Source organism: Hemiscyllium ocellatum, chromosome 24 (genome assembly GCF_020745735.1).
Source record: "Hemiscyllium ocellatum isolate sHemOce1 chromosome 24, sHemOce1.pat.X.cur, whole genome shotgun sequence".
Taxonomy (NCBI): Eukaryota; Metazoa; Chordata; class Chondrichthyes; order Orectolobiformes; family Hemiscylliidae; genus Hemiscyllium; species Hemiscyllium ocellatum.
The window spans coordinates 44,027,141-44,054,299 of record NC_083424.1 but is presented as its reverse complement, the minus strand read 5'-3'; the positions used below and the strand labels follow the sequence as shown (position 1 = coordinate 44,054,299).

The 27,159-nt window shown below is 41.3% G+C and overlaps 1 protein-coding gene across 3 annotated transcripts in view; it reads left to right on the top strand.

Moving 5' to 3' along the window:
• Positions 1-27,159, top strand: part of acads (acyl-CoA dehydrogenase short chain) — a 190,530-nt gene that overhangs the window by 68,731 nt on the left and 94,640 nt on the right. For 2 of the 3 annotated variants that reach the window (XM_060843729.1, XM_060843727.1), the window contains one exon: positions 9,947-10,117. The exons of the other annotated variant lie outside the window; for it this stretch is intronic. In XM_060843729.1, coding sequence (XP_060699712.1) covers positions 9,947-10,117 — 171 coding nt within the window. The remainder of the gene's footprint in view (positions 1-9,946; positions 10,118-27,159) is intronic. 3 annotated transcript variants of the gene reach the window in all.

Below are 27,159 nucleotides of genomic sequence, written 5' to 3'. Positions count from 1 at the left end.
TCCTTGAAAGTGGAGTCGCAGGTGGATAGGATAGTGGAGAAGGTGTTTGGTATGCTTTCCTGTATTGGTCAGAACATTGTGAGTTGAGAGGTCATGTTGCGGCTGTACAGGACATTGGTTAGGCTACTGTTGGAATATTGCGTGCAATTCTGGTCTCCTTCCTATCGGAAAGATGTTGTGAAACTTGAAAGGGTTCAGAAAAGATTTACAAAGATGTTGCCAGGATTGGAGGATCTGAGCTACAGGGAGAGGCTGAACAGGCTGGGGCTGTTTTCCCTGGAGTGTCGGACGCTGAGGGGTGACCTTATAGAGGTTTACAAAATTATGAGGGGCATGGATAGGCTAAATAGACAAAGTTTTTTTCCCTTGAGTCAGGGAATCCAGAACTAGAGGGCATAGGTTTAGGGTGAGAGGGGAAAGATATAAAAGAGACCTAAGTGGCAACTTTTTCACGCAGAGGGTGGTACGTGTATGGAATGAGCTGCCAGAAGATGTGGTGGAGGCTGGTACAATTGCAACATTTAAAAGGCATTTGGATGGGTATATGAATAGGAAGGGTTTGGAGGGATATGGGCCTGGTGCTGGCAGGTGGGACTAGATTGGGTTGGGATGTCTGGTTGGCGTGGATGGGTTGGACCGAAGGGTCTGTTTCCATGTTGTACATCTCTATGACTCTGTTAACCTGTAGGTTCTAACACCTTCAGTGCATAAACAGATTTCTGTAAATTCACTGAGGGTTCCTCTTCCAGCCTTCAGGCACAGAGTTGAAAATCCTTACCATCCTCTGGATGAAAAGAATGACACCTCAACTCCTTATGAATTCTTCTAACAATTATTTTAAATCTGTGCTTGCTGGTTATTTATCTCGCCGCTAACCACTGACCACCACTCGTAGATAGGCTCTTCAATCCATTCTGTCTAGGCCTGTCATACTTTTATACTTATTAATTAAATTTTCCATTAGCCTCTTCTGTTCCGAAAAGCAAAACAACCCCAGCCCATGCATGATTTTCTCAAAGCTGAAATTTTCCATTTCTGGCAGCATCCTCATCAATCTCCTCTGTATGCTGTTTAACATGACCAGTCCAACAATATCTTGCTGCAACTTCCTTCCTTACTGTCAACGAAATGATCAATGTTTTGTATCCTCTGCAAACCTGTGAATCACTTTAGTCATGGCCTCTACAATTTGGTCAAAATCATTGACTATATGTCACAATCAGCAGGTATGGAATGCTGAGTAATGTGGAACCTCGTTAAAATTAGTTTCCAGTCAGAAAACACAACATTCCTGTCATTGAGCCAATTTTGGATCTTGCCATTTGCCTTTGGATCCCGTGAGTTTTTAACTTTCTGGCCAGTTTGCCAAGTGGAACCTTGTCAAACGCATTATTAAAATCAACTCACCCGGAGAAGGCTTTTTTTATAATCATCATTCAGTTTGTCTGGTTTATCAATTATCTCACCCTTTTGCTTTTTAAATGTCTTGGTATCTTTTGATTTCCTCTGACTGAAGTCACTAAAAGTTGGGAGTCTGGCTGGAGTCAGAGTTGGCACAAAGGTGATTGCTGGAAGCAGAGACATCACAAGGAGTTCAGTCAGACAGAGCCCTTTACCAAAACATCTAACCATTTCTACTTGGCATTCAACAGCTTTACCATTGCCAAGCACCATAACTTGTATGGAATGGTGGCTCAGTCGTTAGCACTATTGCCTCACAGCGCCGAGGACCCAGGTTTGATACCATCCTGTGTGGAGTTTGCACATTCTCGCTGTGTTGACATGGTTTCGTCCCATAGTCAAAAGGTGTGCTGGTTAAGTAGATGGGCCATGCTAAATTGCTCTGTGGTGTACAGGGATGTGCAGGCTAGGTGAATTAGCCATGGGAAATGTAGGGTATGGGGATATGGTAGAGGGGTGGGTCTGGATAGGAAGCTCTTTGGAGGATCAGTGTGGACGTAATGGACTGAATAGCCTGCTTCCCCACTTTAGGGTTTCTATTCTAGGACTACAATGACAGGTCAGAGGCTGGGAAATTTGCAATATGTACTTCATTTCCTGAAGAAGCAGCGTACTAATATTGTCTGGTAGGGCAAGAAAATACATGGTCCCCTTGTTAATGATTTCCACAACATATAAATAAATGCATAACATAAATGGGACTGCTTCTGATGGCTATCTTATGACCTTTCCTGAAAAGTGTAGATTTATGCATACCAGGAAGGAAGGGATTATGCTTGCTGTACACATAACATGAAAACTTTATGGTTCCATTGCCAAATGTGAATGATAGCCTTCCTGAGATTTCCTTCCTGCCTTATTTCCTTCCTCATGGACCAATGTCCCGAACGATAAATGTTGGAAGTTTGAGACAACCTAGCACAACAGTTATATGGAGACAAACTTTAAGTGTACAGTGATCCTGTAGCACCTTTAACATAATTAAATTGTCCCAGTGTGCTTCAGGGAAGGAAATTTGGCATTGAGCTATTATAAAGAGGTATTAGGAAGGATTTGAGGAGCAGCATACAGGTGGAGAGAGACATTTGAATGTGTAGCTGTCATTGTTGGAATAATGGCAATAAATGAAGATTACAGAAAGTTTTGAAGCTGGGAATGCTACAGAGGTAGTGATGATATTTATAAAGCGGAAATAGTATCTGAGAAACAGGGAAAGTTTCACTCATTGACATATAACTAACTATTCCTTGGAGCAGCTAACCAGTTTCAAGTTGCTAGTTCATCTCTAATATTGACGTAACAAGCAGGGTAATGTCTGTATTCTTACGTCCAGCATGAGTCTCACAAGACATAAGAGACATTAAGGCAACATGGTGGCTCAGTGGTTAGCAATGCTGCCTCTCAGCGCCAAGGACCTGGGTTTGATTCCACCCTCGGTTGACTGTCTGTGTGGATTTTAAATTAGATTCCCTACAGTGTGGAAACAGGCTATTTGGCCCAACAAGTCTACACCGACCCACCCAGACCCTTTTTCCTCTGACTAATGCACCCAACACTGAGGGCAATTTAGCGTGGCCATTTCACCTGACCTGCACATCTTTGGGCTGTGGGAGGAAACTGGAGCACCCGGAGGAAACCCATGGAGACACGGGGAGAATGTGCAATCTCCATACATGCAAATGCCTGAGGGTGGAATTGAACTGTTGCTGTGAGGCAGCAGTGCTAACCACTGAGCCACAGTGCCGCCCCTGGAATTTGCACATTCTCCCCGTATCTGCGTGGATTTTCTCTGTGTGCTCCAGTTTCCTTCCACAGACCAGAGATGTGCAGGTTAGGTTGATTGGCCATGTTAAATTACCCATAGTGTTCAGGAATGTGTATGCTAGGTGGATTAGCCATGGGAAATACACGGTTACAGGAATAGGGTTGTGATAGTGGGTCTGGGTGGGAAGATATTTGGGTGCTCAGCATGGACTTGATGGGTCAAATCGCCTACTTGCACTGTAGAATCCCACTGTAGGGAATTCTATGATTTATATATAATTCAGATTTTAAAAAAAATTCTGAGTCTGCTTATTAAGACCAAACCTCGCTTCTGTTCAAGACTTTGTGTGGGTATCCTTCCTTACTTGGGATAGATAGCTTGGGCTAATGCTAATAATGAAGTTTGATGACTGTGAATCTACCCAGAGCATCTCAGATGGTACCTATGAACATGACCACAATGTTTACCGTGGTCTAATGATGAGGCAAGTTGTGCTAAATTTATCATGTCTACTTGCATTGGACTTGATTGTGCAGTTAATGATTTTACAACAGAATTCTCTGCAGAGTAAGGCAATCTGATGACAACAGAAATCTCATGGAGACTAAAATAGAAATTGCTGGAAAAGCTTAGCAGGTCTGGCAGCACCTGTGGAGAGAAATCAGAGTTAACATTTTGGGTTGAGTGACCCTTTCTCAGAACAAAAATCCAATGGAAATGGTTCAGTTATGAAAAAGGCCATTCGATGTTCATGGATACAGAATGTACTTTATTCACTGAGTGCCTTGGGTACGCATTTGTAGGGTCTGTATCTGAAGACAATGAAATCTTGCCACTATAGTTTATCCTTCACCATGCTAAGCTGACACCTGGATCGATTTTTTAAACAAGCTTTCAGAGGGTTAGGCTTCCACATCAATGGAGGTTTGTTTTTGAGAAGAACGAATCAGCGTGTTTATTAAGGACTTTAGATTTCATTAATGCTTGCACTGGCAAAAGTATCTGCAGACTGTCAGCTGTAATGCTGTTCCAACTGTGGCTCTCACAAGATTAGAATAGCTGTACTTTAACATTTTGCTTTTGCATGAATACCCTGTATTTTAGATGATGATGAAAGGCGTTGTTTCCGCAGCCAGATGCTAATCCAAACGTACAAGTAGAAATTTGTTTTTAGCTATCAACAAATTCCGTCAGCACTGTGTCTCACTGTCAGCTGCAATTTTAGCACAAAAGACAGTTTCTGCCGGTGGCCTACACTGACAGACTCGCCTATATGTTTCCTTTTTTCTGCAGTTTAACCACTTGATGATGTCGTTGGAGAATGTAGGTATTCTCATAAACTGATGTAAGTGCTTTGTTTTCCTCCTTCCTTACTCTCATACTTGAAGCGAGGATAATACTGTGTAGGCACGTTCTGTAATGTGGTTATTGAAATATGATTCTCATGTTACAATAGTCACAGCTACTCCTAGGAGATAAGCTGCTTTACTTTCAAATTTAGACTAGCAAATGCTTGTTCAAGCAGCCAAGTCGGTGGGCGAGAGTCTCTGATGGAGTGCATTGCAGACTTCCCAAAACAAAAGAGCTTGATTGTGCAAAAGCTACATTTACTGTCACTGTGCCTCGAGGCAATAAATGCTGGCCCAGTCAGTGACCCCCACAACAAATGAACAAATAACAAAATATCAAGGGATTGGGTGCAGTTGTGAGGGGAGAATATAATGAGTGGAGAAGGTTAACCTTTTACCTACAGTGCTGGGTATTCCTCCAGTAACTGAGACTGGTTTGACCCAAGTGGCAGCGTCAAACCAGACTGGCATGGATTGTTGTTGAGGCCTCCTGTAATGGTCCTGGGGAAAGAGGACATCTTGCGTTGGCTCCACCCTATCCAGCAGGATCCAATCCGGGGTTCCTACCCAGAAAGCAGGGTGCTGGTATTCCTCATGTCCTCCAAGTCTGGGACAGATGTCAAGAACGATGTGGGACAGCTTGGACTGACATTGCTAGTCTAGATACACAATGCTCTTTTGAATAAGATGGAGATTCACTGTATGTCAGTGAATTTCAGGGTATCTGCTGCTGTTGGTAATGTGCGCTGTTCCATTCCTAGGATGGGATGGGAATCGTTACATGCGAGACATGTAGGGACATGGTAGGTAATCAAAGTGGTGGGTTTGGCAGGGTATGACAAGAAAACTTTCTGGCCGTGTGGTGACAAAGCCTCCAAAAAACTGAACGTAAATCAATACTTAGACAAAAATCATAAGATTCAGTCCAGAGAAAGTACTTCTCTAGTGAGGTAGTCCAAAACAATAAGGAATGATTAAAACAAAACTAGGCTGTTTAGGAATGAAATAAAGAAGCACATTTTCTCATAAACCGTATTGGAAATCTGGAGTTACCTTACCCAGCTGTCACCACCAAAAGTTCTTGGATGAAGTAGTGGAGATGCTTAGTGCAGTTGATTTGTATTTAGACTTTCAAATGGCATTTCATCATGTTGCTGAAAATAAACTCGCCAGCAAAATTGGAGTTTGTGGGATTAAAGGAGCGGTGGCTGCTTGGTATGAAATGAGTCGAAGGAGAGAGAGAGACAAAACCTTTTTTTTAAGAAAGGAGGGAAGAATGTAATGGAATGAAAATAAAATACTGTGAATGCTGGAAATCTAACAAGCATTGTGAATGCTTAGGGAAACTCAGCAGGTCTGGCGGCATCTGAGGAGAGAGAGATAGAGTTAACATTTTGGACTCTAACCCTACCGCTGTGATTCTTCTTCGGAACTGTTCTGAGAAAAAAATAAAAACCAAAGGACTCTAATTTGAGGTAATTGTTTAAAGAAAAACAGAGACAACGTGAGGAAAAACAGTTTAAACAGCGAGTTGCCATTGGTTTAACAAACTGGCTGAAAGAATGGTGGAAACAGCAGGTTCAGGAGTAACTTTCAAACAGAAATTGGATGAGATCCTGAAGGAGAAAAATGTTCAGGAATCTTTGGTAAGGGTAGGAGATTGGGACTAATTAATCAACTCTTTCAAAGAACTAGTATAGGCATGATGATCTCCATGTCCTTGTCATTCAAAGTATGCGTGAAAAGGCTGTGGGAGTTGTACCAATTAAAATTTTCAAGACTTGGGTAGATACTCACCTCCAAATTCCAAGACTTCGAACTCTGCTCTCCCGTTTGCAACTGGATCCTTAACTTCCTGACCCACAGACCGCAATCAGTAAGGACAGGCGACAATACCTCTTCCAGGATAATCTTCAACACTGGCGCCCTACAAGGCTTTGTACTCAGCCTTACTATACTCCTTATATACCCACGACTGTGTGTCCAAATTCTGCTCTAACTTCATGTACAAGTTTGCTGATGACACCACCGTAGTTCGTCAGATCTCAAACAATGATGCAACAGAGTACGGGAAAGAGACAGCTTAGTAGCGTGGTGTAAAGTCAATAATCTCCCTCAATGTCAGCAAAATGTGAAGGAGCTGGTTCTCAACTTCAGGAAGCAGAATGGAGGACATGGCCCAGCCTATATCAATGGTGCTGATGTAGAGATAGTCAAGAGCTTCAAGTTCCTAGGAATGAATATCACCAACAAATCTTTCTCAGTCCAATGTTACAGTCAAGAAAGCATACCAATGCCTCTACTTCAGAAGTCTAAGGAAATTCAACATGTCCACAATGACTCTTGCCAATTTTTATACATGCATCATAGAAAGCATCCTATAGATGCATCACAGCTTGGTATGCCAACTGCTTTGTCCAAGACCACAAGAAATTACAGAAAGTTGTGAACGTCACCCAGTCCATCATGAAAACCAGCCTTCCTTGCATTGACTCCATCTATACTTCCTGTTGCCATGGGAAAGCAACCAACACAATGAAAGATCCCTCCCACCTTGTTATACTCTCTTCCACCCTCTTTCATCAGGCAAAAATTAGCAAAGTTTGAAAACATGTACCAACAAGTTCAAGAACAGCTTCTTCCCTGCTGCTCTCAGACTAGTGACAGGCCTCTCAGATATTAGAGTTGATCTTTCTCTGCACCTCCTTTGTAGTTGTAACACTATATTGTGCATTCTGTTCTATCACTCTGACGGATTCATGTAAGGTATGATTTGCCTGGATAGCACGCAAAACCATACTTTTCATTGTATCTCAGTGCACATAACAAGAATAAATCAAATCAAATCAGAGATTTTCGGACTGGAGGCCTGTGACAAGTGGTGTGCCATAAGGATCACTGACGGGTCCACTGCTTTTGGATGTGGAAATAGGAGGTATGGTTAGTAAGTTTGCAGATGACACCAAAATAGGTGGTGTGATGGACAGTGAAGAAAAGTATTTTAGAATACAATGGGACCTTTATCAGATTAGGCCAATGGGCCAAAGAGTGGCAGATAGAATTTAATTTAGATAAATATGAGGTGTTACATTTTGATAAGGCAAACCAGAACAGGACTTACACAGTTAATTGGAGGAGTTGTCAAAGAAAGCTAGTACATAGTTTCTTGGAAGTAGAGTTGCAGGTGGACAGAGTGGTAAAGAAGGTGCTTGGCATGCTTGCCTTCATTGGTCAAAACATTGAGTTGGGATTTTTTGTTGTGGACATTGTTGAGACCACTTTTGGAATACTGCATACAATTGCAGTTGCCCTTATATAGGAAGGATGTTGTTAAACCTGAGAGGGTGCAGAAAAGACTTACAAAAATGTTGCTGGGACTGGAGCGTTTTGTTCCGTAGGGAGAATCTGAATAGATTGGGGCCTTTTTCTTTGGAGCATCAGAGACTGAGGGGTGACCTTATAGAGGTTTATAAAATTATGGATAGGGTGATTAGCCAAGGTCTTTTTCCAAGGGTGGGGAGTCAAAAACTATAGAAGGCATAGGTTTGTGGTGAGAGGGGAAAGATTTAAAAAGGACCTGAGGGTTAACTTTCTCATGCAGAGGGTGGTGCATGTATGGCATGAGCTGCCAGAGGAAGTGGTGGAGGTTGATACAGTTACACTGTTTAAGAGACATCTGGATGGATATCTGAGTAGGAAGGACTTAGAAGGATATGGACCAATTTCTGGCAAATGAGACTAGGTCAGATTGGGATGTCTTGTCAGTGTGGATAAGTTGGACTGAAAGGTCTGTTTCTGTGCTGTCTGACTGTACGACTCTATGAGTAAGACTATCAAGGAATCTAGATCAAAGGTGGGTGAATAATATTGAAGTAGCAATCCGTCAAAATTTATTTGAATGGCAGAATATGTTGCACAATTTTCTATTTCACTTAAAGTGGAATGTGGAATATCAAAAGGGCAGATTGGATTAGATAACTGCACTTGAACAGCTAGCATTAGCACAGTCATGTATGCAGAATGACCGTCTTCAACACTAATTCCTATGATGCTGTGAGCATTTGTTTTTAAATGTTGGAGGCCTTTGTTTGAATCAAGCTTAAATCGATGAACAGAGAAACCCCACATGAAGTGTGATGGCACAGTTTCAACTCATCTGTTTTTGGTTCAAAGCAACACAATTTTGTCCCTAATTTGTCGCTTGTTAGTCTAAAATTGGTGTTCAATTAACTTCTGTGTTTCACCTAACTACTCATCTTAATGTTAAACTTATTTTTGTCCTTGAAGTTTTTGCTTCCTTCCCCATATATTGTCATATTTTTAGTACCTAGAGTGTGATTTCAAGATTGTGTTTGCTATTTTAAAAATGCCTTGTTCACGCCACTTTATGTAACCTTTCAGTGCCCATTTTAATAACTTTGCCTTTGTTTTTGTTCCACCCTGGGGCACATGCTCAAAGCTGTCAGACTATACAGCTCTTTCTCTCTCCCCAGTCTGCTTCTTGTTAACTGTGGGTCCAGAGGATTGACTTCCCTTGGGAATATCCTAGCTACAAAGAGTCTGTAAAGTAAACTGGCAGGGAATGGTATTTCCCCAGAAATGGAGAAAAACTTTTAACTATGACATGCAAATAATTTCATTGTGTCTCTGGTTCTGAAGTGTCCTATGTCAGTTGGAATCATTCGTGTTAATGGGGTCAGGGTAGGAGGGAGAACATGAAGACCGTAAAATAATCTTAGACCAGTTATGACACAGAAAGAGGCGAATCAAACTATCAAGCCTGCAATTTCTGTAATAGCAACTCACCTGGTCCAATGCCCCACCTGTTCCTGCATAATCATGCCATTTTTTTTTTCTTAAGATGATTATCCAATTCTTTATTGAAGGCCTTGATTGAATTTGTTCCCGCCTGCTCTCAGGCAGTTGATTCCAGATCACACCTACTCACTATGTAAAACTGTTTTTCCTCATGTTACCATTGTTTCTTTTGCAAATTACCTTAAAACAGTCTAATCTGATTCTTGACTCTATTGTACAGTTTTTGCCATCTACTCTGTCCAGAGCAGTTATCATTTTGAATACCTCTCCCAACTTCCTATGTAATCTTCTTTAAGGAGAACAGTTCTATTTTCTCCAACTTATCAGGACACCTGAAGTTCCTCATCTTTGGAACCTTTTTGATAATTATCTTCTGCATCTCTTCTAATGCCTTCACATTCTTAATAATGCACCATTGAGGCCAAACTAGTATTTTATAAAGATCACAAAGTTTATGAAACATTTTTAAAGAAATTAAAAATGTTTTAAAATAATTGATTCCATTTTTTTATTCCAGTGTATCAGATATATTTTGTCTGCATTGCGTTCACAGGGAATAAGTGCATTCTTGGTTCCAATGCCTACACCAGGGTTATCCTTGGGAAAGAAAGAAGACAAATTGGGAATTAGAGCATCATCCACTACAAACCTCATTTTTGAAGACTGCAAAATACCAAAGGAGAACATTTTGGGAGAACCAGGCTTTGGCTTCAAAATAGCCATGGTATGTATTTTCACTACCTTAACACCAGTGTTATTCAAACTGAAATAAGCAAAAGAAAATTGTGCACTGATACCACACTTTCACAACCACCAGACAACTCAAAGCACTTTGCCAGTAAAGTTTTATTTTTCAAAAGTAGTTGCTGATGAAATGTTGGAAATAGCAATTTGCACATGATGCACTTCTACAAGCAGCAACATGATAATGACCAGATAATCTCTTTCTCTGATGGCAGTGTTTGCTGACAGCAGCTACGAGGGGGGGGCAACTACGCATTTAGGTTCATTTAAGAACATGCACACACATGGTTCCAATGCAGTATGTCATCATGTCCAAGTTACATGTGCCGTCACGCACAAATGCAGTACCGTGCACCTGCAAGGATGCCTGTGATTTTAAAATGGGGTTTGGCGGTGGGGAGAGGGGATGCTGGCTGTAGAACAGGGGGATGTCCCTGGAGTGAGGAGGGAAGAGGGCCTAGCAGCCAGGCAGTGAGGAGTGACAAGGTGGGCCTAGGACTTGAGGGTGGGGGAATGTGACAAGGAGGGCCCATGAGCTGAGAGGCCCTCTGTCACCTTTCCTCAAAACTCCCCTCGGCTTTCTTGCTCCTCCATCCCTCTTCTGGTTCTCTCCCTGATTCCAATCTCTGCCCCATCCCTCTATCTTCCCAGCTTTTGATCTCCTCCAGCCCAGAACTCCTCTTCCCACTCCAGATCCCAATCCAGCCCTTAACCCCACCCCCTCCACCCTTTTCTGCATCCCAGTCTCTACTCCTCCCCCTCTTCCTGGATCTGAATTGCTATTATAATGAGGGATTATTCCTGACTGGGGCTGTTAATCTGCTCCAAGCAGTGAGCCCTCACTGACAGATATACAGAGGAATAGCAAACATCCTGCTCATGCTGAAAGCTGGCTCTGAGGGAGCTGGATCAGTGTCAAAAACTCTCCATGTGTGAATAAAGGGTGACTTGGTGACAGGATACCAGCCTCTGTGCAGTTATTTCAGCTACCCCCCCCCCACCACTTCCTGGTTCCCAGTCTCTACCCCTGCACCTTTTCCTGGATTCCAATCTCTCCCTCACACAGGCTGTGTCTCTCCAAAACTGTTTGCATGTGCACATGGATGGATGACAACAAACTCAGCTTTTTGTGATGCTGATTGAGAGGTAAGTATTGACTAGGGCATTAGGAATAGCCTCCATGCTCTAAATAGGAAATGCTGCCTTGTATACCTACCTGAGAAGGCAGATTGGATCTCATCTGAAGGACAGCACTCCTTCAGCCTCCAACCCAAGCATCAATTTTGATTTTTACGCTCAAGACCTGGTCTGACATTTGAACCAAGAACTATCTGACTCCAAGGTGAGAAGTGCTACAAACTGAAGGACAGCTGACACATACATTATAAATGCACATGCAATATCATTTGTTGTTACAATGACATAGAGTCATAGAGATGTACAGCACGGAAACAGACCTTTGGTCCAACTCGACCATGCCGACCAGATATCCTAAACTAATCTAGTCCCATTTGTCAGTCCATCTAAACCCTTCCTATTCATTTACCCATCCAGGTGCCTTTTAAATGTTGTAATTATACTAGCCACCACCACTTCCTCTGGCAACTCATTCCATACACGCACCACCCTCTGCGTGAAAAAGTTGCCCCTCTCACTCTTACCCTATGCCCTCTAGTTCTGGACTCTCCCACCCTTGTCTATTTACCCTATACATGCCCATCATGATTTTATAAACCTCTAAGGTCACCCCTCAGCCTCTGACGTTCCAGGGAAAACACCCCCAGCCTGTTCAGCCTCTCCCTATCGCTCGAATCCTCCAACTTTGGCAACATCCTTGTAAATCTTTTCTGAACTCTTTCGAGTTTCACGATATCTTTCTGATAGGAGGGAGACCAGAATTGCACACAATATTCCAAAAGTGGCCTAACCAATGTCCATCTTCTAACTTTTCCTTCGTAAACTATAGCAATGGTTAATGCTGTGAATTTTATCACATAATAAATAGAAGATGTACTGTTGTCTGAGTGTTTTAGTGTACATTCCTGGGATTTGAACATTGTTGGCAGTACCAGCCCTCTTTTCCCTCTAATTCAAGAAACTGGCTGTCTATTGTGTAAACTAAATTGGTTCTGGGAGATGCTCCCAGTGTGGCACCAACAGAGTTGGTAGCAGTATGAACTTTTTTAGATGACTGATGTTCTGAAGACCATCAGATCAGTTGTGCCAGAAAAGAAGTCTGCCTTAAAAGCCTTCAGTGTGAAGGATAATACTACATTACATTGTAGGACTCCTATTAGATTAGATTCCCTACAGTGTGGAAACAGACCCTTCAGCCCAACCAGTCCACACCGACCCTCCGAAGAGTAACCCACCCAGATCCACTTCCCCTCTGACTAATGCACCGAACATTATGGACAATTTAGCATGACCAATTCACCTGACTTGCACATCTTTGGACTGTGGGAGGAAACCAGAGCACCCGGAGGAAACCCATGCAGACACGGGGAGAATGTGCAATCTCCACACAGACAGCCGCCCGAGCCTGGAATCGAACCTGGGACCCTGGTGCTGTGAGGCAGCAGTGCTAACCACTGAACCTTTAGTAAAAGCTAATATTCTGTTGTTGCCATTCATTGTAACGTACATCTGTTTTTCCACTTTGCATTCTAAGGCAAATTGAGATTCTGAATACAGAACTAAACAAAATTAGTGGTATTAAATTTGTCGTTCTATTGCAATCAAAGTATACAAACCTTGTTTTCTTAAGGCAAGCTAATGAGATAGTGCTAGCATAGATTTTTAAACAGGTTAGTCGTGTCTAATGAACCTAGCCATGAAGGTGACAAGCTAAGATGTGTATGGGTATGATTCTGTTGCAAAATTGGTGCATGTAAAATTGTGCAATTGTGAAATGGAGAAAGCATTGCATGGTCCCTTTAAAAGATGGCTTTTTTTATGCTTAGAGATTTGTGGGTTTGAGAGTGCACAGAGCAGCTGAATTGAAACATTTGCAGCAGTCTTTTTAAATTTAGCCAATCAATTTAAATCAGGCCCTTAGCTACCTATTAAATTTAAACCTGATGGTTTTGACAACCCAGGACCAGTCCAAATGTAAAAATATTGATAGGTCAAAGGTCTAAAAGATGAGAGCAACTGCCATCTGTTAGAGTTAACAACCATCAGCCCTAAAGAGAAAAATCACTGACTCTCACAGAATTCTCTAAGCTCTGAGTGTAACCATCATCTAATTAATAAAGGCACTGTGGCAATCTTGGTTAATGTTCCTGACAGAAGTTCAGCAGAGAAGACACAGTAAGTTCTGTAAGACAAGTGTAACCTGACTGTAATTTCAAGACTCTAAATTCTGTTGATGAACTATCAATATTTTTACAATCGGATTGGTTCTGGATCGTCAAAACCATTACATTTAATAGGTAGCTAAGGGCCTGATTTAAACTGATTGGCTAAATTTGAAAAGACTGTTGTCTTGATAAAGACTGCTGCTTTAACTGCTAGCCTTTTGATTCGAATGTTTCAATTCAGGAGCTCTGTGCACCTGCAAACCTACAGACATCTTTTCTGGATCTCCAAACATAGAAAAAAATACAATCTTTTAAAGGGACCACACAGTGCTTTCTCCATTTTACAAGTTTACAGACACCAGCTTCACAACAATACAGATTTCCAAAAGGCATTTGTTTGTTTAAAGAATTGGTTAAAAGAAATGAGAGTGCATGTCATTGAAGCAATTCAACTGACTGGGCTTGGTGACTTGGTTAGCAGAGAATAAGGTAGTGCTAATGGATTTTTAGTCCACTTCACAGGATGTGACTAGTCATGTCCCACAGGGAGCAATAGTTGTGCCACAGTCTGTCATTATGCTTCCAAGTTGCTTTAAGAAGGGAACTATATGCAGGTTTGCGGATGTTAGGTAGCATAGTAAGCAGTTTACATTGGAACAGAAAGGCCAAAAGGGATATAGATTACTTAATTCATCTACCAAATAAAAGTTAAAATCTTTAGAGCTCTATACCTTTAAAGCTAAGCTTGTTCTAATCATAATAGGTTGTGATATTATAAAAGTATTGTGTTTCAGAAAGGGTCATTTTTAAAATTGCATTTGCTTGTGAAAGGTGACCTTCATTCATCTAGTTTTACTTGTGTTATTGTTTTCCGAACTAACCCCATAGCTAACTAGTGTGAAGACCCTCCTGGTGGAGGCATTCTTGCACTACATGGCATTTCATTACAGTATAAGCAATCATTTGACAGAACACTCCTGGCTGCAAGAATTTGAATTGGAGCCATGGAATACAAACAGCATACTTCCTGGCTGGATTCTGCACCTAACTACGGAATAAATGCATCCGTAATCTCTGGAAACATCAATCAAGTAACTTCCGTATTGCATTAGAAAGATTAAGCATTTAGTACAGCATGGCTCTCTACCCAATTTTTCGTTCTTTTATAGTTTCAGTGCATTGATTTACATGCTAGTGTTAGTCACGCTGAATTATTTTTATTACTGAGTTGTTAACATCAGTATTCATGCACCATTGTTAGTTTTGTAAGCTAGCAGATAGAACTAGATTCATTAACATTAAATTTGTTTCTTGTATGTGAATTTTTACTTGTTCTTTAGTTGACTCATGAGTTATGGGCTAACATTCAGAGTCTCTGATATTGTCATTTATCACGCAGTTGCTGTTCTCTGATTCTGGGTGTCACCATGTCTGAGTCATGTATTGTTCCAATTATACAGGCTTTCAGGCATTTTTCTTGCTCTGTTGTGCAAAATGTACCCACGGGAATTGAGATCTGGATGTAAAACACTATCTTCTAATTTGTCAATATATCCTTTTCAAGGCCATTTAAAATAGAAATCTCCCATCTTTCTCTAGAAGCACAAGTTTTTAAAAAATGTATTTTCTTATGCATGAGGACATTTCAAAACCTATAAGTTCTTTCATGCATATAAATATGTTGATGAGCAAATTTGACTTTTTATGAAATGTTACCAGGGAATCGCAGAGCATTTTATGCATGGTTAATATCATGTTGAGATGCTGTTTGTTTGTATAAATGTTCACATATGCAGCAAATGATTGACAGGGCTAAAACATTCCACACCAATGATTCCGATCTAAGATCTACAGTTCTGCCACATCCAGTCATGACTGAACAATTAAACAAGTAACAGGAGGAGGAGGCCGCACAAACATCCCCACCCTCAACGATGAAGAGCCCAGCACATCAGTGAAAAAGAAAAGGCTGAAGCATTTGCATCAACCTTCAACTAATAGTGCCGAGTTGGTGATCCATCCCAGCTTCCTCAAGGGCACCACAACATCGCAGATGTCTATCATTTTGAGTCAATCCATGTGATATCAAGAAATGGCTGGAGGCACTGGATGCTGGAAAGGCAATGGGTCCTAACGACATTCCATCATAGCCAAGCTGTTCCTGTACAGTTAGTCAGCTGAGGTGAAACTGAATGCCTGGATATCAAGGCTGCTATGATTGAGTTTGATGTCAAGGAGTCATTGGGAATTAGGGGGTGTCCTTCCTGCTGGTTAGAGTCATACTTAGCAAATAAGAAGTTGGTTGTGGTTGTGGAGGTTGGTCATCTCTGCTCCAGGACATTGTTGCAGGAGTTCCTCAGGATTGTGCCTTAGGCCTAGCCATCTTCAGCTGCTTCCATCCATCAAATGGTCAGAAATGGAGATATTTGCTGATAATTACACAATGTACAGCACCACTTGTGACCCCTTAGATAATGAAGAAGTTCATGTCCAATATCCAGGTTTAGGCTGACAGTGGCAAGTAACATTCATACCACACAAATACTAGACAATGACTATCTCTAATGAAAGCAAATCTAATCATTACCCCTTGACATTATCATCATTGACTACTCCACTATCAAAACCCTGGCGGTAGCATTGATCAGAAACTGATTTAGCTGTTTAAGTCCTGCAGCTACAGGGGCAGAACAGAGACAAGGAAACCTGCTGAGTTTGCAAAACCCTGTTTGCTATTTACAAAACACAAGACAGGAGGGTGGTGGAATATCCCCCACTTGCCTGGATGATTACAGCTTCAACAACAGTCAAGAAGCTTGTAAGCCATCTGGGAGAGCAGCACGGTGACTCAGTGGTTAGCACTGCTGCCTCACAGCACCAGGGACCTGGGTTTGATTTCGTGTCTGTGTGGCTTTCCTCTGGGTGCTCTGGTTTTCTCCCACAGCCCAAAGGTGAGCAGGTTAGGGTGGATTGGCCATACTAAATTGCCTATAGTGTCCAGAGATGTGCAGGTTAGATGGATTAGCTGCGAGAAATGCACGATTACAGGGATAGGTCAGGAAGTGGGTCTTGGTGGGATGGTCTTCGGAGGGTCAGTATGGGCTGACTGGCCTGCTTCCACACTAGGATTCTATGACAAAGCACCAGAACTCACCACATGCACAAACAAATAATGCTGAAGCTGCAGCATGTACGGTATAGAAGATGTACAATAAAACTCCTCAAAGAGCACCTTCCAAACCCAAAACTGCTACCATCTAGAAGGGCAAGGGCAACAGATACAGTGGAGCATTACGAACTGTAAATTCCCCTCCGAGTCACTCATCATCATGACTTGGAAATACATTGCTGTCCCTGCATTGTCACTGGATCAAATATCTTGGAACTCCCTCCCTAACAGTATTGTGGGTCTACCCACAGCACATGGACTGCGCGATTCAAAAGAAAAACTCACCACATCTTCTCAAGGGCAATAGGTATGAGTAATAAATGCTGGCCCAGCCAGTGACACTCACACCCCTGGAGTGAATAAAGAAGGTGTAATGCAGTGATTATTTCTGTTTGGAATGGCTAACATTTCCAATTTGATGGTATTTACATAATGTTGTAAAGTTGTTGTTTTACATAAGCTGGTTGTCCTATATAAGCTATCGGTTTGTGTAATCAGGTGTCAAAGTTCCTGATTACTGTTGACTCCCAAACTTACCCTAAAGTTCTTATCTTCACATGCTTAAAGCTTGGCTAATTAGTTGAATATGTAAGTCAAACATCGCTCAGAAACACCAGAACATAGAGATCTTTTGATCTCCACTGAATATGATAGATTATTCAATAATATCAAAGGGTTCATCATTTTGCAGAGCAGTGGTAGGACTGATTGGATTTCTGTACAAAAAAGTCTCACATAGATTTGCTGTGTAAATCATTTCCTTCTTTGCAATACTCAATTCTATCCGACCCACCATTGATATGTTGTGTTGGGAGAAGCACCAGAGGTTATGGTTTCTCTGTTTTTTTCTGATTGATACCAATAATGCTATTAGGAAGGGAATATCAGGATTTTGTCTCAGTGACAGTGCAGGAGCAGAAATATAGTTCCAAGTCAGGATGGTGTATGATTTGGAGAGGAACTTGCAAGTGGTGTGGTGGTGCTCTCCTGCATTTGCTTGTCCTTGTTCTTGTAGAAGATAGAGGGCAAGGGTTTGGATGGTGCTGTCAAAAATGCCTGGGTAAGTTGCTGCAACGCATTGTGTAAATTGTACACACTACTGCTACTGTGAATTGGTGGTGGAAGATATGAGTGTTTACTGAACAGATCAAAATCCGTGTGTTAAATTAGGAAGCAGAACACCGGGGGCAGATAACAATAACGAAAAGGTCAAGAAAGCTGGGCGAGAAAGAAGTTGAAATAGATATAGAGGGAGAGATAGTGCACTTTAGACCATGTGGTGTCCATTGCCTCTGAAAGTTTTAAGACTAATTTGGAAGCATGCTCTTTCTCCAAGGAACAATGGGAACCTGGGAATAGACAGAACTGCAGAAAAGAAGCAGGCAGTCAGGAATAAGAATTTAAAAAATAACTCCACTCTTCTTTTGAATCAGTCACACCAAATTAGCCGGTTAACTAATGAAACAAGCAATAATTAACAAACATTGTCCACCAGCTACAATGCAACAAGATCTTGTGGTGCAGTGGTCATGTCTCTACTTCTGGGCTAAGAGGCCTGGGTCTTAGTCCCATCTGCTCCAGAGGTATGTAGTAGCATCTCTGAACAGGTTGATTAAAAATAGGGGAACTGCATAGTCAGTACTAATATGTTGAAAGTGTTGGAAAGATGCCATTCAAATGTGCTGCTTTGTCCTGGGTTCTGTTGAGCTGCACTCAGGCAAGCAGAAAAGTATTCCTTGATGCTTTTGACCTGTGCCTTGTAGATGGTGGCGAGGCTTCAGGACTAAGCACTACCACACAGTTCTTAGCCTTCAACTTGCTGATGTAGCTCCAGTATTTATGTGGCTAGTCTGGTTCAGTTTCAGGCCAAGGCTAACCCACAGAAAGTTGACATTGGGCATTCAGTGATGGTAATGCCATTAAACATCAAAGGTCAATGGTGAGATTCTTTCTTATTGGAGGTGGTCATTGCCTTGCACTTGTGTAGGATGAATCTTACTTAACAACTGGATATTGTCTAGATTTTGTCACATAGGGACCTGGACTGAGATGTGGTACTTCTCAATTACCTGCACAAAAGCTAAGACCCCATCACCTGTGGTTTCATCAAGCTTCATTGATTTTCTGTGTTATCACAAATGGACTTTAAGATCCTAACATTTACACCTATTTTACATATCTGTCTCTCTTTTACCACCATCGCACTCACTTTATTTTTGCCCTGTGCACCCTAACCATCTAACTTGCACCTCTTCATCCTTGTCAACAGCATAAAAACCAATATTGTCCAGCTCCTTTCAATGAAGAAGAGTCATATCAGATTCAAAATGTCAACTGTGTTTCTCCCTCCACAGATGTTGCTGCGTTTCTCCAGCATTTTCACTTTTTGTTTAAGATACTCAGTCATGCTTTCAACCGTTCCATTCTTTTACACTTTACCTTTGTATACCATCTAACCACATATACCCTGTATCTAGGCACAACCTCTGTTCCATTGACAGTGACCTGTTCCTTATGCTGCACTTCATCTTTGGTGGCCATGCTTCAGCTATTAACGCTATAAACACTCTACAATTGCAATGAAATCTGTCATATCATCACTCAATGTGCTTATATTCGTCTTTTACTAACTTTTCTCTTTGAATATGCTTTCATGCTATCTGAAGCCTCTCCTTGCATTCTATAATCTAATCTAAGCTATGATTATTATTGAAGTGTTACAAAATATTAAAATATACAGAATAGAAAGAGGAATGGAATTCAAGACTCACATTGATTAGATTGGATTTTCATGATTTTTGGGATGAGATAAATGTAGAGAGAGATCTGTGTAATGAGAACCAATGTTGAAATGTGATGGGAGTTCTTTTACTTCCTGTTCCCAGCTGAGTATAACACACATATTTTGCTTGCATGTAGATAACTATGAAGCTTTAAAAATTCATTCTTACCTATTTTTTCTGGCGTGACCATAATTGGAATAATCCTGTACAGTTCTTTTCTTTGTTTTACGGGGCTCTGTATAGTGTCAATAACTCCCTTACATTGTCTCTTTTTATTCCCTCGTTGTACGCCTACATAGTCCTACTCTTCAGGTGGTCTCCCTAAATATTTCAGTGCTCAGTTTGAAATGATGAACCCTTCATACAAAGATTTGAAATGTAAATTTCCCAACCTCATGAATTTCCATTCCCTTTGTCTTGTATCTAGTTTGATTTTCATGCTTGAACAGCATTGACACTAGCTGACTGGCCAACTCAATCACTTACTCTTTCAGTTTGATTTGATCTGCCACAAGTCCCCATTGCTGTGTAAGCAAACTTTAAGGATTATCTAATCATGGGCCTAAACGGTCTTGTGGCCAGGTATCTCCCATCTTTGTGACTGTGGTTTCCATATCTACTTGTGACCCCGGCAATTTCAGTACCTGGTGATCTGATTAATATTTCCAGATGTATGAGTACAAAAAAAGAAACACTATGACTGGGAAGTATAACTAAGATATCAAAAGTAAACCCACTTTATATTTACACCTGGAGGCAAAAAAAATACTCCAAACTAGAACATCCCAAAGCAGTGATCTCTATCAAAGAACAAAGAATAAAGACAATTTACCCAGGAACAGGTTCTTCAGCCCTCCAAGCCTGAGCCAATTCAAATCCACTGTCTAAACCTATCCCCAGTTCTGAAGCATCTATATCCCTCTGCTCCCCATCTACTCATGCATCTGTCCAGATGCACCTTAAATGAATCTACCATGCCTGCCTCTACTACCTCTGCTGGCAACGCGTTCCAGGCACCTACGGCCCTCTGTGTAAAGTACTTTCCACGTGTATACCTTTTAAACTTTTCACCTCTCACCTTGAATGCCTGACCTCTCGTTATTGAATCCCTCGGCCTGGGAGAAAGTGTATCTCTATCCACCCTGTCTATACCCTTCATGATCTTTCAGACCTCAATCAGTACCCCCTCAATCTCCTTTTTTCTAATGAAAACAATAACATAACTTACTCAACCTCTCTTCATAGCTAGCACCTTCCATACCAGGCATCATCCTTGTAAACCTTCTCTGCACCTTCTCGAAAGCGTCCACATCCTTTTGGTAATGTAGCGACCAGAACTGCACACAGTATTCTAAATGCAGCTGAACCAATATCTTGTACAATTTTAACATGACCTGCCAGCTCTTATACTCAATACCCTGTCCAATGATGGCAAGCATACCATATGCCTTCTTGACCACTCGATCCACCTGTACTGGACCTGAAATCCCAGATCTCTCTGCTCATCAACTTTTCCCAAGGCTCTTCCATTCACAGTATAGTTCACTCTATCCATTAGACTTCCCAAAATGCATCACCTCACATTTGCCTGGATAGAGCTCTATCTGCCACTTCTCCACCCAACTTTCCAATCTATCTATATTTTCCTGTATTCTTTGACAGTCTCCTATGTTTTCTGCTACTCCAGCAATCTTTATTTCATCTGCAAACGTACTGATCAGACCAACAATGTCCTCTTCCAGATCATTTATGTATATCACAAACAACATTGGACCAAGCACTGCTCCCTGTGGAACACCACTGGTCACCTTTCTCCATTTCGAGAAACTCCCTTCAACTACTATTTCTTTGTCACCTGTTGCTCAACCAGTTCTTTATTCACATAGCTAGAACACCATGTGACTTCACTTTCTCCATTAGTTAGGGAACCTTATCAAATGCCTTACTAAAGTCCATGTATATAACATCCATGTCCTTTCCTTCATCTGTCAACTTGGTCACTTCCTCAAAGAACTCTATTAAGTTGGTAAGGCATGATCTCCCCCACAAAAAACCATGTTGCCTATCATTATAAATATAAATGATTTTATCCCTCAATATCTTTTCCAGCAACTTTCCTACCACTGACACCAGGCTCACTGGTCTGTAGTTACCTGGAATATCCCTACTACCCTTCTTGTGCAGGGGAACGAGATGAGCAACTCTCCAGTCCTCTGGCGCCTCACCTGTGTTTAAGGATGCTACAAAGATATCTGTCAGGGTCCCAGCTATTTCCTCTCTCGTTTCCCTCAGCAACCTGGGATAGATCCATCCGGTCCTGGGGATTTTTTTTTAGACTTACAGTGTGGAAACAGGCCCTTCGGCCCAACAAGTCCACACCGACCCGCCGAAGCGAAACCCACCCATACCCCTACATTACCCCTTACCTAACACTACGGGCAATTTAGCATGGCCAATTCACCTGACCCGCACATCTTTGGACTGTGGGAGGAAACCGGAGCACCCGGAGGAAACCCACGCAGACACGGGGAGAACGTGCAAACTCCACACAGTCAGTCGCCTGAGTCGGGAATTGAACCCGGGTCTTCAGGCGCTGTGAGGCAGCAGTGCTAACCACTGTGCCACCATGCCGCCCACTTGTCCACCTTAATATCGTTTAGCCTACCCAACACATCTTCCCTCCTTATGTCATCGTGATCCAGAGTAAACAAACTTCTATTTCTAATCTCAACATTCATCATGTCCCTCTCCTCAGTGAACACTGATGTAAAATAATCATTGAGAATCTCACCCATTTTCTCAGGTTTGACACACAATCTTCTTTTTATCCTGTAGTGGACCAACCCTTTCTCTAATTACTCTCTTGCTTCTTATATATGAATAAAAGGCCTTGGGATTCTCCTTAATTCTGCTCGCTAAAGTTATTTAATGAACCCTTTTAGTCCGCTTAATTCCTCATTTAAGATTGATCCTACTCTCCCGATATTCCTCCAAGGCCCATTCTGTTCTTAGCTGCCTGGACCTTATGTACGCTTCCCTTTTCCTCTTGGCTAGTCGCACGATTTCTCCTATCATTCATGGTTCACGAATCTTACCTTTCCTATCCCTTGTTTTGAAAGGGACAAATAAAGACCTAGAAGGTAAAAGGCAGCAGTTCCATGGGAAAACCACCACCTGCAAGGCCCACACAATCCTGACTTGGAACAATATTACAGTTCCTTTACCATTGCTGGATTAAAATGCGGGAATCCTGGGGCTGCCTTCCTAACAGTACATCAGGTAACTGCAATGGTTCACCAAGGCACCATCTCCTCAAGGGTAGTTATGATTTGGTAAAAAATGCTGGCCTTGTTACTGACCTCAGTAACCAAATAATTAATAATAAAAGGAAAGGAAGAGATGGTAACTGCATTCCCATGAATCACTCTCAAAACAGTATTATGAATGTGGCAGTTAGCATACTAATCTTCCAAATCGGAATACCTCCTTTCTCCAACAAAGCATAGGTATCACTGGGCATACAGGTGGTCACTTTGGAATACATATCAAGATAATCTCATGGATGATGTTTCTGCAGTAATATACAAGTCCCATATGTACAACCATGAGACAAATAAAGAGTTCAGCATGAATAGATGAGAGAACAGGTGAAAAAAATCAGTAAGTTCATCAAGTTTATTCCATGAGCTCATATATTACCTTCCCACACTATTCTCCCACCTCTTAGGAATTCTGTTTCTTGCGTCAGCCATAAAGAAACTCCAGTTAATTCAGAAAACTTCACGAAGTTCTATAGCTGCCTATAGCAATGAGGCAGGCTCAGGGAAACTGGTTGCTGATGATACAGTCCAATCTTAATTAACTATTTTCATCATAAGTGGGTGAGTCTTTTTCAGAGAAAAACTCAACAACTTCTTTCCTCAGTGAGGATTTCAGGGTCCTGATCACATGGTGCCATGTTGGAAGCAGTGGGATGGGGGAGTGGGGATAGTGAAAGGGCTGGGAAAGTAGTAGGCAGCCTCATTGAAAAGGCACCGAGATACATTCCCACCTCCAGAGTGAAGTAGGAACTGGTTCAGTCACCTATTCCATAGAGACAGGAAGCTACTTAAATAATTAAAGCCTCAAATAGTTGTCACTTTTTGATGATGCCAGTATTTTCTTGCCATTAGAGCAGTTTCCCTACACGTATAGAGACCACCATTCCATTGAAGTAGAGTCCTGGTAGTAGACCAGATGGACAACAAATTCAAACTCCATACCCCAGTTGTGGGGTTGTAGGCCTGATAGGTTCCAACAGAATGCACTGTAAGGGCCTGGAGGGATTAATCCCAAGTTTAAGTGATTGTCCTTGGAGTTGATAAGGCCCAAATGGGGTGCACAATAATGGACATGATAGTGGAAATTATAGAGGCACTGCCATTAATTTTCTATTCTAAGTCCCTGAAAACTCAAAGATTGCAAATTTTACACCAATGTTTTAAAATCTTGTAAAAATAAGCCCAGGAACTACAGGTCAGTCATTCTAACTTTGTTGGTGGGGAGAATTCTAGTAAAGATAATTTGGGATAAAATTAGTAGTAACTTGGGCAAATGTAGGTTAATACAAGAAATTCGACATGGATTTGTTGAGGCAAAATATAGTTATCTAGTTTGCAGACGTTTTTTGATGAAATAATAGAGAGGGTTAATGAGGCCAATGCAGGTGATGTGGTCATTTGATAAAGTGCCACACAGTTGACTTGTTGGCTAACTCCTAACTCATGTATGAAAGGGATAGTAGCTGCATGAATGCAAATTGGCTGCATAATAGCAAACAGAGAAGTGGTTAATGTTTCTCAGACTTGTGACTGGTTTGTACTGAAGTTTCTCAGGGATCTCTTGGGACGTTTATTTCTCTTGTTTTAAGGTAAATGTACCAGGCCTTGGTGTACAGGCCTATATTTGGGAATTGTATGGAACTTGGAAGCATTATGCAGTAGAAGGAAGATAGTGTAGAATTTCAAGAGGACATAAGACAAAGTTGATTGAATGGAGACAAGTGGCAGATGCAGTTTTGTGAAGAGTGTGTGAAGTGGTTCACTTTGGTAGGAAGAACACAACATTATGCAAAGGGACTCAGGTATTTAAGTACGTATATCATTGAAGGTGCCAGGACAAATTGAGAGTACATTTAATAAAGCATTCAGTGTATTAGGCTTTATTAGTAGGGAAATAGTGCACAAAAGCAAGAAAATGATGGTAAACTCTTATAGTTTAACCTTAGCTGGAGTATTGTATCCAGTTCTCGCTACCATACTTTAGGAAAACTATGAAAGCAGAGAATATGCAGAAAAAGAAGTTCCAGTGAGTAGTCCCAAGGGTAAGGGACTTCATTTGTATAGATAGATTATAGACTTTGGAAATGTTTCATTGGATATGAAAAGGATGCAAGATTTGATAGAGTTATTCAAAATTGTGTGGAGTCTGACCAGAGTATATAGGGAAAGATTGTTCCCATTGGTGAAAGCACCTAGAACAAGAGGGCACATCTTTAAGATAATTGGTGAAATAAAGGATGAAAACATGAGGAAAAATGTTTCCCAAATTGAGTGGTTGGCATCTGCAATGAACTGGCTATGGTGGAGGAGGTTCATTTGAGGCATTCAGGAGGAAATTGGGTTGTTTTCTGAAAAAAAAAGAATTGCAGAACCATGGGGAGAAGACGGTGAATAGCACTAGTGAAATTGCTGCTACAGAAAACCAGTGCAGGTGGGTCAAATGGCTTTCTTTTGTGCTGTGACAATTCTGCAATTCTGCTCCTTCCTCTGTCCATTCAAAACCTCTCTGTTTCTTTCAGATGCTCAGCAAAGTGTGCATTTGTTTTTAATTAGGTGTCAGTCTTCTATATTTTATTTTCTTGTTATGTTAGGTTTGAACACCTCATGGTATTAACATTTAAATAAGCTTGTTTCTCTGTAAAAGTAGTTTATGCCTTCAGTGTTATTTCTGGTCAGCTTTGCATATCAATTTTGAAATGTTAAGCACGGTTGACAATAGGATAAGGATTATGGCTTAACATTTGTTTCTGATCACGAGAAGTTGAAGCAATAATTCAGTGTTATTATATTATCAATAGTACAGGATTAAAGTGTCTTCTGAAGCAATGGCCTGTAGATTTGAAGAAATAAAGAAACTAAACAGTTAGATGCCAGTTAATCTCTGTTGAGAATTTTCCAACCTTCACTCAAATGATTACATCTATACTGTATTTCAGCTGTATTTATTAACGTTCTATTTACTGAAGTGAGTAAATATTATTTGCCACTGTTAATAGTCTGACATACATGTACGTAGTTAAATATTGGCAGAACAGTTTGCTGTTCACTTAATTTGCATTTGTAAGAGAGTTATTTGTATCATTGGCAGGGGGAGACCAGTACAGGTCCAAGCATTAGGATACAGTCAGCATATTAATAATACTCATCATTCAGTGTTACCACACTGGATCTTTTCTCTTGAAAGTGGTCATTTCTTCAATTGCCTTTCTTGGACTTTATAGATATCCTTATATTTACTTTCAGTCAGGTTGCTGTTACTAATGCCTCAATTTGTCATTGGCCTGGCGCAATCCAGTGTCAAATATCCAACTAATGGCATTAAATTCACTGAAATTGAAATTACTCGTGAAAAATGCTTGGGAAAGGGAATGTCACCTGACTACTGCTGGCTGTGGTGTGATTGTGGCTGATTCTCACTGAATATTGTATGCAAAATTTGAAGCTTGGAAAGAGCTTAACTGGCTTGTCATACTGCCTTTCAATTTTAAATGGCGTTGGCAAAATTCCACTAGAAATCAGAGGCCAGCAAACAAAACTGCAGTCATATGTTTGAGTAGACTGATAATCAATGAGCATAAAATGGAATTAGCATTTAGTCAGTTCGCCTTGTATTCTAATTGCATTTTAAGTGTCAGTAGTTGTAACTTTATACAGCTAAAGGCAGTAAGGTCAGCACATACTTAACCTGGCGGCACAAGAAGACCAGATGACATACGCAAAGGGAGAGTCCTACGTTTTCCCATGTCGAATCTGTATATTAAAAAGCTTACAATTTCTTTTTATTTGTTCATGGGATGATGCATCACAGATGATAGATTTCCTTCCCTAAAGAACATTAGTGAAACTAGCTTTTAATTCCAGGTTTTCATTGATTTAGATTTCACCATCTTCCGTGATGGGATTCAAACTCATGTTCCCAGAGCATTAACCTGAAACTCTGGATTGCTTGTCCGATGACAGTACCACCTCTGCCTCCCCCATGGCTATTATGTTTTTATTAGAAGCATCTACTGGAGACAACAAGATGAGGGAGGGTGCCAGGGAAAAACGCATTTTGAAAGAAAATGATGTTGAGATATCGATCAGCTCCAAAGAGATTCCTGTTAATGGCTGCCATTGCACTATATGCACGTTTCAAAAATACTTTGTTTATTAAATTGGAACACAGATGGAACACAGTGGGCAGCACGCTGGCACAGTGGTTAGCACTGCTGCCTCACAGCGCCAGAGACCCGGGTTCAATTCCCGCCTCAGGCGACTGACTGTGTGGAGTTTGCACGTCCTCCCCGTGTCTGCGTGGGTTTCCTCCGGGTGCTCCGGTTTCCTCCCACAGTCCAAAGATGTGCGGGTCAGGTGAATTGGCCATGCTAAATTGCCCGTAGTGTTAGGTAAGGGGTAAATGTAGGGGTATGGGTGGGTTGCGCTTCAGCGGGTTGGTGTGGACTTGT